Here is a 17,094-nt window from a genome sequence, read left to right as displayed (position 1 = left end):
AAACCATAAATACCTCAATAAAATGTTTATTAAAAAAAAGTCAACTGGAGGACATTATAATAATAATCTTTATTATTGTCACAAGTAAGCTTACATTACAAAGACGAGCAGGTTAGGTGGATTGGCCATGATAAATTGCCCTTAGTGTCCAAAATTGCCCTTGGTGTTGGGTGGGGTTACTGGGTTATGGGGATAGGGTGGAGGTGTGGACCTTGGGTGGGGTGCTCTTTCCAAGAGCCGGTGCAGACTCGATGGGCCGAATGGCCTCCTTCTGCACTGTAAATTCTATGATTAACACTACAATGAAATTACTGTGAAAATCCCCTCGTCGCCACACTCCGGGTACACTGAGGGAGAATTCAGAATGTCCAAATTACCTAACAGCACGTCTTTCAGGAATTGTGGGAGGAAACCGGAGCACCCGGAGGAAACCCACGCAGACACGGGGAGAACGTGCAAACTCCACACAGACAGTGACCCAAGCCGGGAATCGAACCTGGGAGCCTGGCGCTGGGAAGCAACAGTGCTAACCGCTGCTACCGTGCCACTCATAAGATTGAGTAATTTAATTATAATGGAAGAATAGGTAGAAAAGATAAAGTTGCCATCATCCCAGATGATCATAGGCTGCTTTCCCCTTTGAGGGGGAGAGCTGACTGGTGGTGGTTTAACCCAAGGGTCACCACACCTCCGACGAGGGGCAAGTTTGAGTAGGTGGGGCCTTCATGAATAACCTCAGCCGGTACGGGAATTGAACCCGCGCTGCTGGCCTCCCTCTGCATCACGAACCAGCTGCCTGGCCAATTGAGCTGAACCCCCCCCCCCCACGGAATGGAACAATAAACCAGGGGTGACAGGAGGAAAACCATTAAAAAAAAAAAAAAAATTGTCAGTGTCGTGGGGGTGGCACTGTAGCACAGTGGTTAGCACTGTTGCTTCACAGTACCAATGAGCAATGAGGGAAATGTTTCATTCTGTAACATTTTAAAATTCATTAAATCTTCCACATTCAGTTTGCTTGCTCACTCCATGGTTCCCCTCATATTTAATCGTTCAGTCTGTTAAGATAAAAAATATATTGCATTTCTTCCACACTGATTTATTTTCGGTAACAGAGCCCCAAACCCTTGAGTCCACTCTGCCATTCAATACAATCATGGCTGACCTCCTCACGGCCTCAGATCCACTTTCCTGCCTGTTCTCCTTAACCCATTACTAATTAAAAATCTGACTCTCCTCAAATTTACTCATTGTCCCAGCATCCACCTCACTCTGGGGTAGTGAATTCCACAGATTCACAGCCTTAGAGAGAAGTAATTTCTCCTTATTTTTGTTTTAAATCTGCGACCCTTATCTTAAAACAATGACGTCTTGTTCTGGATTGCTCCTTCAGAGGAAGCATCCACTCTATGTCTACTTTGTCAATCTATACCTCAATAAGTTCTCCTCTCGTTCTAGGCCTAAACTGTTCAACCTCTCTTCATAATACAAACCCCAATCTATTCAACCGAACTGCCTGCAATGGCACTATATCTCTCCTCAAATAGGGGACGCAAACTGTACACAGTCCTCCAGGTGCGGTCTCACCAAGACCTTGTACAGTTGCAGCAACACTTCTCTACTTTTATACCCTGTTCCTTTAGCAATAAATGCCAAAATTTCATTTGTTTTCCCTGTTACCTACTGTACCTGCATACTAGTTTTCTGTGATTCAGGGACACGGGTCCCTCTGCACCGAAGCACTCTGAAGTTTTTCTCCCATTTAGATAAGTTGCCTTTCTTTTTTTCTGACCAAAATGGATAACCTCACTCGTCTCCATGTTAAACTCCATCTACCAAATTTGGCCCACTGGCATAACCTATCCATTACTATTTGTATATTTCTTATTGCAACTTACTATCCCATCTATTTTTGTGTCATCTGCAAATTTAGCTCTGGTACCTTCTATCCCTACATCCATTAATATAGATTGTAAATAGTTGAGACCCGAGGACTGAACCACATGACACCCCACTAGGTACATCTTGTCAACCAGAAGAAGACCTGTTTATCCTGACTCTTTGCTTCCTGTTGGTTCGCCAGTCCTCCATCCAAGGTAATAAATTATCCATAACCCCATGTGATCTTACCTTGTGTATTAACCTTTTGTGCGGCTCCTTATCAAATACCTTCTGGAAGTCTAGATATACTACATCTACAGGATCCCCATTATCCACTTTGCTTGTTACATTTAAGCTCAGCTTAAAGGTGTATGTCCATTAAGCATCCATGGATCAAAATGATAACAAAAATAAAGAAAGTAGTTTTCTGCTTTCTGCCACCCTTTTGAATAAGGGCAGCAGAATAATATTAGCATTTTTCCTATCCACTGGAACCTTTCCCGCATCCAGGGAAGTTTGGAATATTATAATATGACACCCTGGGCTAGGGCGCGGTCTATTCTAGCCACCTTTAACCCAGAATTGCAGCACAATTGAATTAACCAATAATTCTTAGAAAAACACCGAAAGTCTTTGACCCTTGGCTCCCAATGATTACAATCACCAGGTTTGTAAATTTAAACAATTACTTTTTTATAACTAGAACCACAATGGAATATGCAGCAAATACAACTGGTTAACGATAAACTAATTCCTAATCCCCCACTTTAACGTGCCCCCACCCTCTACACACACACAAGACAAACACGAAGAGAGGGGGGGGAAATAATAAGTAAAAGATAGCTTTTGTTTCAGATGGTTGTTGCTCGCACACTTTCCTTCAAACCAGACTTTCAGGTCAAGATTTCTACTTTCCAGTCTTGAAATGTTTTTCACTGTCGATTCATTCAGGTCTCTGCAGTTTCAGAAATACAGCCGCTTTTCTGGAGAAACACGAGAGAGAGAGAAAGCAGGTCCTTTCTCCTGAGTGTCCAGGATTCAAACTCTTAGGTCCCTGAAAATATCACACATGGGCAGGATCAAATCGGCACTTGTTACCGGGCAGAATACAGCCTTTTGACCAATTTATTGGCCACCAACCAACCAATCGAACCAAGTCCCCTCCAGGAAATGAAAAATGAAAATCGCTTATTGTCACAAGTAGGCTTCAAATAAAGTTACTGTGAAAAGCTCCTAGTCGCCATATTCCGGCGCCTGTTCGGGGAGGCTGGTACGGGAATCGAACCGTGCTGCTGGCCTGCCTTGGTCTGCTTTAAAAGCCAGCGATTTAGCCCAGTGTGCTAAACCATGGCACCCTGTGTGCCACAAAGTCTCAGTTCTGTTTTGCAAAGCTAGCAGAGTGTACAATGTTGTAACTTTTGAATTCCCTTCTTCCCCTGCTCAGCTTAAAGATATATGCCCATTAAGCATCCATGCATCAAAATGATAACAACAAAAATAAAAGAGAAATAAGTGAATCATCAGGAAGGACGCTTACAATAACCAATGGATCCACTGCCACTTCCTTTAAGACCCTAGGATGTAGGCCATCAGGCCCTGGGGACTTGTCTGATTTCAACTATTTTAATGGAAAATAATTAAACTAAATTAAACAAACTGAGGGACAAAATAAAAGGGGAAACCCCTTAAAGCGACGCAACCTTAAAAGAGCAAATGAAACTTAAAACATCATACCAAAATGTGATTAAAAGGGTCCACAAAACACCCCAGACTCTGCAGGGCCCACTGGGCAAGGACACCGCATGCTCCCTCTCCAGAGACATTCGGCTTAAAATGAAGCTGTGGTAGAGGGGCAGACAGTCGAGTCGGACAACCCCCTCAGTCGCATGTTGCCTGGACCGGCTTATCGCAAGTTTGGCCAGGCCCAGGAGCAGGTTCACGAGGAGGTCCTCCTCCCTCTCCGCACCGGTGCTTACCTGTTTTCAATCCGAATAGTTTGCTTTGTACTTTTTCTCTATTGTTGATGATTGTTCTAAGTTCTCCCCTTTCTATTACCTCCATTACCTGTTACTATTGGGATAGTACTAGTGTCCTCCATGAAAACGGAGTTAAAATATGGATTTAGTGTCTCCACCATTTGTGATCCCCACTATTATCTCTTAGAATCATAAAATCTCTACAGTGCAGAATGAGGTCATTCGGCCTAATTTTTAATTGTTTTTTTAATGGGCAGCACAGTAGCAGAGTGGTTAGCATAGTTGCTTCACAGCTCCAGGGTTCCAGGTTCGCTTCCTGGCTTGGGTCAGTGTCTGTGCTGGGAGTCTACACGTTCTCCCCGTGTCTGCGTGAGTTTCCTCCGGGTGCTTCGGTTTCCTCCGACATGTCCCGAAAGACGTGCTTGTTAGGTGAATTGGACATTCTGAATTCTCTCTCAGTGTAACCGAACTGGTGCCGGAATGTGGCGACGAGGGGATTTTCACAGTAACTTCATTGCAGTGTTAATGAAAGCCTACTTGTGACAATAAAGATTATTATTATTATTATTGAGTCTGTACCGACTCTCTGAAATAGCAACCTACCTAGGTTACCCAGTCCCTCCGCCCAATCCTGATAACCCCACCTAACTGTTGGACACTAAGGGGCATTTTAACAATGCCAGTTCACCTAACCTGCACATCTTCGATGCTTTTTCCCCGTTTTACAATCTTTCGTCCTTTCTGGAATATATTTTTGTTGGAAAGAATTGAATATCTCCTTAAACATCAGGCACTGCTCATCAACTCAGAGAGTACGAGTGTGGGGCTCCAATTTCTCAACCTCAAAAGAATTTGAAACTCTGTCATGCTATGATCACTCTAACCAAGAGGATCCTTAACTATGAGATCATGGATTAATCCATCCTCATTGCACAATACCAAATCCAGAATAGTCTGCTCCCTGATTGATTCCACCGTGTATTGCTCCAAGATACAATCTCTAATACATTCAATGACATCTCCCTTGAGGCGACCATTGCCAATTTGATTAATCCAGCCGATATGCAGATTAAAATCACCTATGATTATTGCCGTACCTTGGCAGCATGGTGGCGCAGTGGTTAGCACTGATGCCTCACAGCGCCCAGGTTTGATCCCGGCTCTGGGTCACTGTCCGTGTGGAGTTTGTACGTTCTCCCCGTGTTTGCGTGGGTTTCGCCCCCACAACCCAAAGATGTGCAGGGTAGGTGGATTGGCCACACTAAATTGCCCCTTAATTGGAAAAAATGAATTGGGTACTCTAAATTTAAAACAAAGATTATTGCCGTACCTTTCTTGCAAGCGCCCAGTATTCCTGGTTGATATTGTGCCCCACTGTGGAACCACTGTTTGGGGACCTTAGGATTACTCCCACCAGGGAGTTTTTTGCTTTGCTATTTCTTCCCACACTGATTCCACGTGTTGATCTCCAGTGCCTATACCATTTCACACTACAGCGCTGATCCCTTCCTGCACTCGCAAAGCCACACCATCTCCTTTTCTTTCCTGCCTATACTTCCAAAGTACTGTACTGAGCAGCCTTGGATCTTCAACTCCCAGACCTGGTCTCCTTGTAACCATGTCACAGTAATCGCCACCAAATCTACCGCTTTTGTCTCTATTTGTGCTGTTAACTCATTATTTTATTCTGAATGTCTTGTGCATTCAGATACAAGCCTTTAAGTTTGTTCTATTGTCAAACTTCCCTGCTCTTGTCTGATTGCTTGGTGCCATACGATGTTCACGGGTTTGGACCCTTCCTTTTATTTTCTGGTAACAATCAGCCTCATCACTAACCTGTACACCTTCCCCTGCTGTTTCAACTTTCTGCGTCCGAGTCTCTCTGCGCTGTTTCTCTCTCTGAATCTCCCTTTTCCCGCTGTTTTAACTCTGTGTCCGTCTCTCTCTGCGCTATTTCTCTCTCTGAATCTCCCTTTCCCCGCTGTTTTAACTCTGTGTCTACTTCTCTCTGCGCTGTTTCTCTCTGAATCTCCCTTTTCCCGCTGTTTTAACTCTCCTTTGCCGCCTCTCCCGGAGCTGTTTCTCACACTTGAAAATAAGGGCCCAGGGCCGTTTCACATTCTGTGAGGCCTTGTTGAAAATGTTTCAAACACAGGAGGACACCTACTAACATTGCAGCCGCACTCCCAAAGTATTGCACCAGTGTGTCAGTCTGCAGCTTGTGTTTTTAACGAGACTTCCACTGAAACATCTAACTCAGATTGTAAAAGTGACATCGATTTTCATAGAATTTACAGTGCAGAAGGAGAGTCATTAGGCAGAGTGAAGAATGAACCAGCAGCTCATTAGCACAGTAATAAGAGGTGATGCAGCACATAACTTGAATCAAGGCCACAAACATTTCCCTTCATAAAAGGACACATATTTTATTCTCGGTTCTGTCTGGCAGCCGGGAAAAACTTTTAAGCTCCACGTGACTTCACCCTGCACAGTCCCCTCACCAATGAATTGCTGATTAACCAGATTGATTGACCCGAATCTCTTGATTAGCCTAATCACTTTCAGATAACATAGATTAACATAGAATTTACAGTGCAGAAGGAGGCCATTCGGCCCATCGAGACTGCACCGGCTCTTGGAAAGAGCACCCTACCCAAGGTCAACACCTCCACCTGATCCCCGTAACCCAGTAACCCCACCCAACACTAAGGGCAATTTTGGACAGTAAGGGCAATTTATCATGGCCAATCCACCTAACCTGCACATCTTTGATGTGGAGATGCCGGCGTTGGACTGGGGTGAGCACAGTAAGAAGTTTTACAACACCAGGTTAAAGTCCAACAGGTTTGTTTCGATGTCACTAGCTTTCGGAGCGCTGCTCCTTCCTCAGGTGAATGAAGAGGTCTGTTCCAGAAACATATATATAGACAGATTCAAAGATGCCAGACCATGCTTGGAATGCGAGCATTAGCAGGTAATTAAATCTTTACAGATCCAGTGAATTTGCACCACTTCAAGCTATAAACACTTCCACAGCTGAACCAACTGAAGACATATTAGTGAAGCAGTCAGACAGTAAAACATTGAGACTGACTATAAATGTAATTCACAGGGCCTTAGTTCAAGTATATTTAATTGAGGTGCTGCTGTTTAGGAAGTGTAGAGAAATCTATGATCCAAGTTTTTAGCTCAGAGGCTTTTTGCTCAGAGCTGATGTAATCAGTGAGTGAGGGAAACGAGAGCAGAACTGACATGCCAATCACTTTGAGATGTCCAATTAGCTCAATGAAAGGGGCAGGGCTCACTCCAGTACAAAAAGAACCAGAGAAGACTCCGACTAGTAAACCTTACAGAACAATGCTGCTATTTGAAGACATTGTGCTGAATGGTGTTCTGGCATTGATTGGCACAGTGACATGCCTCTACTACTTCGTTAAGTACATTCAGGAGCTCCTGATTGGCACCAGGACTTACGTCCTGGCCAGATTTTGGAGGACAAACTTGGTGTCTTATGGGGAATGGGCTGGTAAGTTGTGGTTTGTTTTCTGGTCAGGTCTTGCTGTTGATTATTTTCTGTGTTATGAACTTGTCGCTGCCTCACCTTGAAATGAAATGAAATGAAAATCGCTTATTGTCACAAGTAGGCTTCAAATGAAGTTATTGTGAAAAGCCCCTAGTTGCTACATTCCGGCACCTGTTCGGGGAGGCTGTTACGGGAATCGAACCGTGTTGTTGGCCTGCCTCAGTCTGCTTTCAAAGCCAGCGATATAGCCCTGTGCTAAACAGCCCCTGACACCTTGAAACTGCAAGTGTATCCTCGATACTTTATTGTCTCCTGCTTCACTGATGTTTTTTAATTGTCAAAGTTGTGTCCATCCAAATGTTTGCTGCGGCACCCACTGATTGCGGAAAGCTTTCGGAAAGAAAGTCTTGCATTTCTTTTTTTTAAAAACTCATTTTATTCAAACTTGTATCAAAGTAGTTACAGCAAATAAACACCCCGGGAAACATTCTTCCCAACAATCAACTATACAGTTTGCACAGATTTTCCTCCTTTTTCACCCCCGCCCTGCGACGAACAGTCCCTCGAACACGGTCACAAACATCCCCCACCTTTTCTCAAACACCCCCTGCTGAGCCCCTTAACTCATACTTTATCTTCTCTAACCGCAGGAAGTCGTACAGGTCACCCAACCATGCTGCTACCCCCGGTGGCGATGCCGACCGCCACTCCAGCAAAATTCGTCGCCGTGCAATCAGAGAGGCGAAGGCCAAGACATCGGCCTTCCTCCTCTCCATGAGCTCCGGCTTCTCGGAAACCCCAAATATCGCCACCAAAGGGTCCGGGTCCACTCCCTCCTCCACTGTCCTGGCTAAGACCGCCGACACTCCCGCCCAAAATCTTCCCAATTTTTCACAACCCCAAAACATGTGCGCATGATTCGCTGGACCCCGCCCACTCCTCTCACACTCATCTGCTACCCCCTGAAAGAACCCACTCATTCTCGCCCAAGTCATATGCACCCTGTGCACCACCTTAAACTGTATCAGGCTCATCCTCGCACAAGAAGAGGTCCCGTTTACCCTACGCAGTGCCTCACTCCATACTCTCCAATTGATCTCCCCCTCCCATCTCCGCTTCCCATTTCTCCTTGATCTTCACCACCCGCTCGCCTCCCTGCTCTCCAGCCACTTGTATATATCCCCAATCCTTCCCTCCCCTTCCACATCATGAAGCAGCAGTCGCTCCAGCAGGGTGTATCCCGGCAATCTAGGGAACCCCTTTCAGACATTTTGTGCAAAGTCCCTAACCTGTAGATACCTGAACTCACTCCCCGTCGGCAGCTCTACCCTCCCCCTTCGCTCGTCCAGACTTGCAAACATTTCCTCCAAATACAAATCCCTCATCTTGACCAGGCCCACTTCCCTCCACCCCCCCCCCCCCCCCCCCACCCCCCCCCCCGGCTCAAACCCAGGATTCTCGCACAGCGGCATTAGCACCGACATCCCTTCCACCCTAAAATGCCTCCTCAGCTGATTCCATATCTTCACCGTGGACTGCACCACTGGGCTCCCTGAATACCTACTCTGAGCCATTGGCAATGCTGCCGTCACCATAGCCCTCAAACTAGACCCCTTACAAGATTCCTCCTCCATCCTAACCCACTCTACCCCTTCTCCTTCCCACCACCGCCGCACCTTGTCCACATTCGCCGCCCAATAATAATGACGCAAGTTTGGCAATGCCAACCCCCACTACTGGGTAGTGGCTGGACTTTTTTCCCTGGAGCGTAGGAGGCTTAGGAGTGATCTTATAGAGGTCTATAAAATAATGAGGGGCATAGATAAGGTAGATAGTCAACATCTTTTCCCAAAGGTAGGGGAGTCTAAAACTAGAGGGCATAGGTTTAAGGTGAGAGGGGAGAGATTCAGAAGGGCCCAGAGGGGCAATTTCTTCACTCAGAGGGTAGTGAGTGTCTGGAATGGGCTGCCAGAGGTAGTAGTAGAGGCGGGTACAATTGTGTCTTTTAAAAAACATTTAGATAGTTACATGGGTAAGATGGGTATAGAGGGTTATTGGGCCAAGTGCGGGCAACTGGGACTAGCTTAATGGTAAAAACTGGGCGGCATGGACAGGTTGGGCCGAAGGGCCTGTTTCCATGCTGTAAACTTCTATGATTCTACTGCTTCTGCCTCTGTAGCAGGGTCCTCCCACTCTCGGCACCTTCCCCGCCCATACAAAGTCAGAGATGATTGTGTCCACTTTCCGAAAAAAGACCTTTGGTATAAAGATCGGGAGAGCCTGAAAGATAAACAAGAACCTCGGCAGAATATTCATTTTCACCACTTGGACCCTCCCCGCCAACGTTAAGTGCAGTGAATCCCACCTCTTAAGATCCTCCCTGGCCTCCTCCACCAGCTTTGTTAAGTTTCACTTATGGAGCCCCGTCCATTCCCTCGCTACCTGAATCCCCCCCCTAAACCTATCCCTCAACTACTGTAAATGGCACCCCCCCCCCCTAAATTAGCCTGCTGTGCCAGCTCATTCACTGAGAATACTTCGCTTTTCCCTACATTCAGCTTGTATCCCGAGAACCCTCCAAACCTCTCCAACAGGCCCATAATCCTTCCCATACACTCCAACGGATCCGAAACATACAGCAAGAGGTCATCGGCATAGAGTGACCCCCGATGCTCCCTCTGTCCCCTCATTATCCCCTGCCACTCTGCCGACCCCTGAGAGCCATCGCCAATGGCTCTATGGCCAGCACAAACAGCAGCGACGACAGCGGGCACCCCTGCCTCATACCCCTGTGTAAGTCAAAGCTTCGTGAGCTCATATCATTCGTCCTCACCCTCGCTCTTGGCGCCACATACAGCAACTGCACCCATGCCACAAATCTCAGCCCAAACCCAAACCTTCCCAAAACTTTGAACAAGTACCGCCACTCCACCCGGTCAAATGCCTTCTCCGCGTCCATGGACACCACCGCCTCTGGTACCAGAGCTCTTGACGGATTCATCACCACATTCAACAGCTGTCTTATATTACTCACGATCTGCCTGCCCTTCACAAAGCCTGTTTGGTCTTCTGTAACCACCCCCGGGACACAGTCCTCCAACAATTTAGCCAATACTTTCACATCCATGTTCAATAGTGATATGGGTCTATACGACCCACATTTCACTGGATCCTTCCCTTTTTTTGGGATCAGTGTGATTGCCGCCTGCTTCATCGTCTCCGGCAACTCCCCCTTCTCCCGTGCTTCATTAAATGCCCTCAACAGATGTGGTGCCAGGCCCGCCGCAAATTCCTTATAGAATTCTGCTGGATACCCATCCGGTCATACCCCTGATATTTTCCAGCACCTCCCTCAGCCCCAGGGGCTCCTCCAACGCCTGCCTCTTTGCTTCCTCCACCTGGGCAAATTCCAGCTCATCCAGAAACCGCCCCATGTCCCTCTCCTCCTGGGTCTGTCTCATACAGTCCCATGTAATACTCTCTAAATGCCTCACTTATCTTCCCTGGCTCTGAGACCACATCCCCAGCCCCAATCCGGATCTTCAATATTTCCCTGGATGCAGCCTGCCTCCGCAGCTGGTGCGGCAGCATGCGGCTCGCCCTCTCCCCATACTCGTACTGCACCCCTCTTGCCCTACACAGTTGCCCTACCATCCCTACGCAGTTGCCCTACCGCCCAAGTCTTGCATTTCTATAGTGCCTTTCACACTGGGGCTGTCAATCCAGACTTAGTGCTGGAGCCTCCGTAGCGGGGTTAGAAACGAGGGGTGAGAAAGCTGTTCATCGAGCAGTAACTACCATCAATGAACTGTGCACATTGCATTAATCTGTTATCAGTTGGATCAGCAATTCTTGGACTCTGGAAGTCAGTCCCATCCTGGCATTGGAACTGATTTGTTCGGATAAGTGAATATGACCTTTGATATTTGCCTTTCCGATTAGCATAGAAACAAATGGATATAGTCATTTGAATGAAAATTTCGCAGTTCATTGGACATATGTTCAAAGAAGTCTTGGTTCAAATAAATCTCTCTAAGGGATTGGGGTGAGGAGTTGGGGGCTGTGTGGAATGTGCAGAGAAACGTGCAATTCACGTTTGACCACGTTAGTTTTCAGTAAATATGAGTGTCGGACTGACGTGTCAATCACTTTAAAGGGATGCCCAATTAGCTCCAGGGAAAGGGGCAGGATTCGGCTCCACCCGGTACACAACTGCATAAAGAGGTTCGACTTGGGAACCTTGCAGAACCTGGTCTGACGATGCAGCTTTTTGCAGCAGACTTTTTGCTGAATGGCATCCTGGCTCTGGTTGGCACAGTGACATGCCTCTACTACCTTGTTAAGTACAGTTGGGAGCTCGTGGTTGGTGTCAGGACTTATGTCCTGGCTAAAGTTTGGAGGAAAAACCTGACTTCCTATGGGGAATGGGCCGGTAAGCTTGTAGTTTGTTTTCTGCTCCGGTTTTCCTGCGTCTCCTTTTGCTGTTTCTTTTTCTGGTTTGCCTGCTCTTGGCTGCCGTCACTTCCACCAACCCGTAGACTTGTGCACAGATCGAACCTGTAAAAGCTGGTCTATTTCCATCGTAACAAAGGCTGACCCATAGCTTCCTGACACCCCCTCCCCACCACAAACGTGTGCGTCGCCAGAGAAGAGTTTCTGTTTCGCGATCAGAATGGGAAGCACTGGCTGATATCCCTCCAGATTTAGGGCCGAATGGTACATATATAAGACATGAAATTGATATTATGCATGGCTATCTGAGTGGTGTGGGTCTATTGAGGAATTTTTCTGGAACTTTTCATGCTTGGGATATTTTGATTCCCATAACTTGACTTGAGACGCTGATCTGACGGAACAGAAATAACCATATTGTGAAGTCCATACTTAATTTTACACATGCTAGCTCATTATTTTATGCTTCCCTTCAAATTGATCTCAGCCCAGTGGGGCCCTGCACTGTTCCACTGTCGCCTGCCGTGATCACAGCCAGGGAAACCCTGCCCTGTTCCACTGTCGTCTGCCGCGGCTCTTTTTTGAGTTAGAGGGTTATGGATTAAAACCTTGGGCGAGATTCTCTGACCCCCCGCCGGGTCGGAGAAACGCCGGGGGCTGGCGTGAATCCCGCCCCCGCTGGTTGCCGAAGTCTCCGGCACCGGATATTCGGCGGGGCACCATGGCGGAGGCAGAAGAGACTCCCTCCACTGCGCATGCACGGGAATGCCGTGAGCGGCCGCTAACGCTCCTGCGCATGCGCCGCCCGGAGATGTCATTTCCGCGCCAGCTGGCGGGGAACCAAAGGTCTTTTCCGCCAGCTGGCGGGGCGGAAATTTGTCCGCCGCCGACCTAGCCCCTTAAGGTTGGGGCTCGGCCCCCAAAGATGCGCAGCATTCCGCACCTTTGGGGCGGCGCGATGCCCGACTGATTTGCCCCGTTTTGGGCGCCAGTCGGCGGACATCGCGCCGTTTCCGGAGAATTTCGCCCCTTATTTCAAATCGATGCTGACACTTGCTGTGCAGGGAGGTTATTCATGAAGCCCCATCTTCTTCACCTTTCCCCTCACCTGAGGTGTGGTAATCCTCAGGTTAAATTACCAATCTCCCCCTTCAGGGGAAAGCAGTCTATGGTCATCTCGGCCTATGGTGACTTTACCTTTTACCTCAAGTGCAGTACTGTATGAGTGGTGACATTAAACCTGAGATCCTGTTTTTGTTTTTTTTCTTTGGTTGTTGACGGTTGCATGACATTATCTAATGGGGGGGGGGTGCTTCCCCCTGTGTCCTGGACAACGTTATCCCTCGACAGATTATCTGGTCCTTGTCTCAGTCTGGACCCTTGCTGTGTGCTTTCTGTCAGTCAGCCAATCTAATACTCTACCCCTAATCCCCTTCAATCTCATCTTTTGGGTCAGTCTTTTATGCGGCACCTTGTCAAATGACTTCTGGAAGTCTAGATATACCACATCCACAGATTTGCCATTATCCACCTTGCTGGTTACGACCTCCAAGAACTCGGCCAAGTTTGTCAAGCATGACTTACTCTTCTTAAAACCACGCTGACATTGGTGAATTGAGCTTTGTCTTTCCATATGTTCAGTCATCTCCTCAAATGATTGATTCCAGCAACTTCCCCTCCACAGAGGTCAAGCTAACCAGTCTAATAGTTTCCTACTTTTTGCCCCTCTCTCCCTTTTTTTGTTTTGAAGAGGGGTGTCACGTTAGCGTGTTTCCAATCCATCGGGATTGTGTGCAAGTTGGCTTGTGTGCAAATTGGCTATCATGTTGCCTCTGCAATGGAGGCAGCATTTCACCACATCATTGGGTGTTAACTGCTTTTGAGATGTCGTGACGCCATACACGATGCCACAGAATTCCAAGTCCCCCTTCCCTTCAGGTCCGAATGCCTTTTAAGCTGGGGGGAGTGAGAATGGGGGAAGAGGTGGAAATGCATTGAACCTCCTCTGAACTCCTGTGTGTTTTGGGAGAAAAGAGAATCATGATCTTGTTGCTTCTGACGCTGAAGAGCCTGTCACTGGTGTCTGGTGGGGGATGGAAGAGGCATTGTGGAAAGATTTCACCAATGTGAGAGGAAAAGCTACGTCAATACTCATCCCAAAACTATCGCAGACTCGATCCAGCCTGACCCTGCTCATGGAGGACCCACCCTGGTCCTATCCTGAGGCAGGACTCCACCTACCCCCACTGTCACATATGGCTCACCTTTGTTCTGCACACTGACTGTACTAGGCCTGACTACATTCTCAGGCAGGACCCAACATAATCCTTCCTTGTCGGCCATTCTCACCGTAGCCACACTGTCAGCTTCCACCCTACCTACTACAGACGTTAGGCTCACCGGTCTGTAGTTCCCAGGCTTTTCCCTGCTGCCCTTCTTAAACAAGGGGTCAACATTCGCCACTCTCCAATCTTCAGGCACCTCACCTGTGGCTGCCGATGATTCAAATATCTCTGTTAGGGGACCCGCAATTTGCTCCCTAGCCTCCCTCAACATCCTGGGATACATTTCATCAGGTCCCGGGGATTTATCTACCTTGATGCGCTTTAAGACTTCCAGCACCTCCTCCTCTGTAATATGCATACTTCTCAAGACATCACTATTTATTTCCCTTAGTTTCCTAACATCCATGCCTTTCTCCACTGTGAATACCGATGAGAAATATTCATTCAGGATCTCACCCAACTCTTGTGGCTCTGCACATAGATGTCCTTGTTGATCCTTACGAGGCCCTACTCTGTCCCTAGTTACTCTTTTTCCCTTTATGTATCTGTAGAAGCTCTTTGGATTCTCCTTTGCATTATTTGCCAAAGCAATTTCATGTCCCCTTTTTGCCCTCCTGATTTCCCTCTTAACTCTATTTCGACAATCTCTATACTCTTCAAGGGATCCACTTGATCCCAGTTGTTTATGTATGTCATATGCCTCCTTTTTTTTGACCAGAGTCTCAATATCTCGAGTCATCCAGGGTTCCCTACTTCTACCAGCCTTGCCCTTCACTCTAAAGGGAATGTGCTTACCCTGAACCCTGGTTAACACATTTTTAAAAGCCTCCCATTTACTAGCCGTCCCTTTGCCTGCCAACAGTCTCCCCCAATCTACCTCTGAAAGTTCCTGTCTGATACCATCAAAATTGGCCTTGCCCCAGTTAAGAATTTTAACTCTTGGGCCAGACCTATCATTCTCCATAGCTATCTTAAAACTAATGGAGTTATGGTCACTTGTCCCAAAGTGATCCCTCACTAACACTTCTGTCACTTGCCCTTCCTTATTCCCCAAGACGAGGTCAAGTTTTGCCCCCTCTCTAGTCGGTCCATCCACATACTGAATGAGAGATTCCTCCTGAATACACTCAACAAATTTCCCTCCATCCAAGCCCCTAATGTTATGGCTGTCCCAGTCAATGTTGGGAAAGTTAAAGTCCCCTACTATTACCACCCTATTATTCTTGCAGCTATCTGTAATCTCCTTACATATTTGCTCCTCAATTTCCCGCTGACTATTTGGGGGCCTGTAGTACAGTCCTATCAAGGTGATCTCTCCCGTCTTATTTTTCAGTTCCACCCATATAGACTCAGTGGGCGAACCCTCGGATATATCCCCTCTAAGTACTGCCGTGATGTTCTCCCTAATCAAAAACGCCACTCCCCCTCCTCTCTTACCTCCTGTTCTATCCTTTCTATAGCATCTGTACCCCGGAACATTGAGCTGCCAGTCCTGCCCCTCCCTTAGCCATGTTTCAGTCATAGCTATAATATCCCAGTCCCATGTGCCCATCCATGCCCTGAGTTCATCCGCTTTGCCCGTCAGGCCCCTTGCATTGAAATAAATACAGTTTAATGTAGACTTTCCTTGCTCTCTGGTCATGCTTTACACACTCTCCCTTCCTGCCTTTTGTGTCCGTCCCCACTGACTTCCTACATCGGTTCCCATCCCCCTGCCACATTAGTTTAAACCCTCCCCAACTGCACTAGCAAACACACCCCCGAGAACATTGGTTCCGGTCCCACCCAGATGCAGACCGTCCGATTTGTACAGGTCCCACCTGCCCCAGAACCGGTCCCAATGTCCCAGGAATTTGAAACCCTTCCTCTTGCACCATCTCTCAAGCCACGTATTCATCCTAGCTATCCTGTCATTCCTCCTCTGACTATCACGTGGCACTGGTAGCAATCCTGAGATTACTACCTTTTGAGGTCCTACTTTTTAGTTTAACTCCTAACTCCCTAAATTCAGCTTGTAGGACCTCATCCCGTTTTTTACCTATATCGTTGGTGCCTATATGTACCACGACAGCTGGCTGTTCACCCTCCCCCTCCAGAATGCCCTGCAGCCGCTTCTTTGGGGCCATAACCAGCAAAGTGGATAATGGGGGACCTGTGGATGTGGTATATCTAGACTTCCAGAAGGCAGCTCACAAGGTGCCAGATAAAAGACTGATCCAGAAGGTGAGATCGCAGGGGATTTGGGGGGGGCGGGGGGAAGAAGAGTGCTAGATTGGATTGAGGATTTGCTGACTGACCGAACGCAGAGGGTCAGGATATGTGGCTCCCTCTCTGGCTGGTAAACTCAGTCTTCAGACCTCCACTGTTTACGATCTATATAAATGATCTGCGGGCAATTTGCAGATGATCAGTGAAGAGAAGATAAAGGGCGCGATTCTCCCCCCAAAATTCTAAGTTCATTTGTGGAGGGTTTTTCAGGGAGTTCCCCACTGCTATTCAATGACACTAGTCACTTTTTTGGGCCCTGCGGAGTTTCTCACCGGTTTAGCCCACATTTAGAATTTTGTTCAACACTGGGGAGCTGAACTCTGAGATATGGGTTCCCCACACCCCCCACACACATGGACTCTACCCCCATACCCGGCTATGGGTCACTGGGGGTACCCCTCTGCAAGCCCCCTTGCCCCCTCCAACCTTCCAGAGGCCCCTACTTACCTGCCCTGCACTCCCCCACCCTGAAAGCCCCCCCCCCCCAACCTAATTTCATGGGCATGGCCTCCTGGCCTTGGCAGTGCCACCCTAGCACCCAGGCAGTGTTCCTGTTGACTTGGCAGTGTCATCTTGGCAGTGCTAGGGTGGCAGGGAGGAAGTGCCCACATTCCAAGGGAGGGCCAGCGTGCCCCCCTGCACTTGCCTTGACCACCCAGGGGTCTTCAATGGCCTGGGAGACCCCTTCCCCCTCCCCTGGTGCCGTTCT

The 17,094-nt window shown here is 47.7% G+C and overlaps 1 protein-coding gene across 2 annotated transcripts in view; it reads left to right on the top strand.

Annotated features, from left to right (window-relative positions):
- Positions 1 to 7,127: 7,127 nt before the first annotated feature.
- The window catches only part of hsd20b2 (hydroxysteroid (20-beta) dehydrogenase 2), an 82,196-nt gene continuing 72,229 nt past the window's right edge, over positions 7,128 to 17,094 (top strand). The window contains exon 1 of one of the 2 annotated variants that reach the window (XM_072493286.1): positions 7,128 to 7,383. In XM_072493286.1, the coding sequence (XP_072349387.1) occupies positions 7,143 to 7,383 (241 nt within the window). In that variant the 5' untranslated portion in view covers positions 7,128 to 7,142. Of the gene's footprint in view, positions 7,384 to 11,471; positions 11,813 to 17,094 lie in introns of those variants that run through there. The other variant, XM_072493287.1, reaches the window with a different exon arrangement.

The sequence above is a fragment of the Scyliorhinus torazame genome, chromosome 31 (assembly GCF_047496885.1).
Source record: "Scyliorhinus torazame isolate Kashiwa2021f chromosome 31, sScyTor2.1, whole genome shotgun sequence".
NCBI lineage: Eukaryota > Metazoa > Chordata > Chondrichthyes > Carcharhiniformes > Scyliorhinidae > Scyliorhinus > Scyliorhinus torazame.
This window is presented reverse-complemented; position numbering and strand designations above follow the sequence as displayed.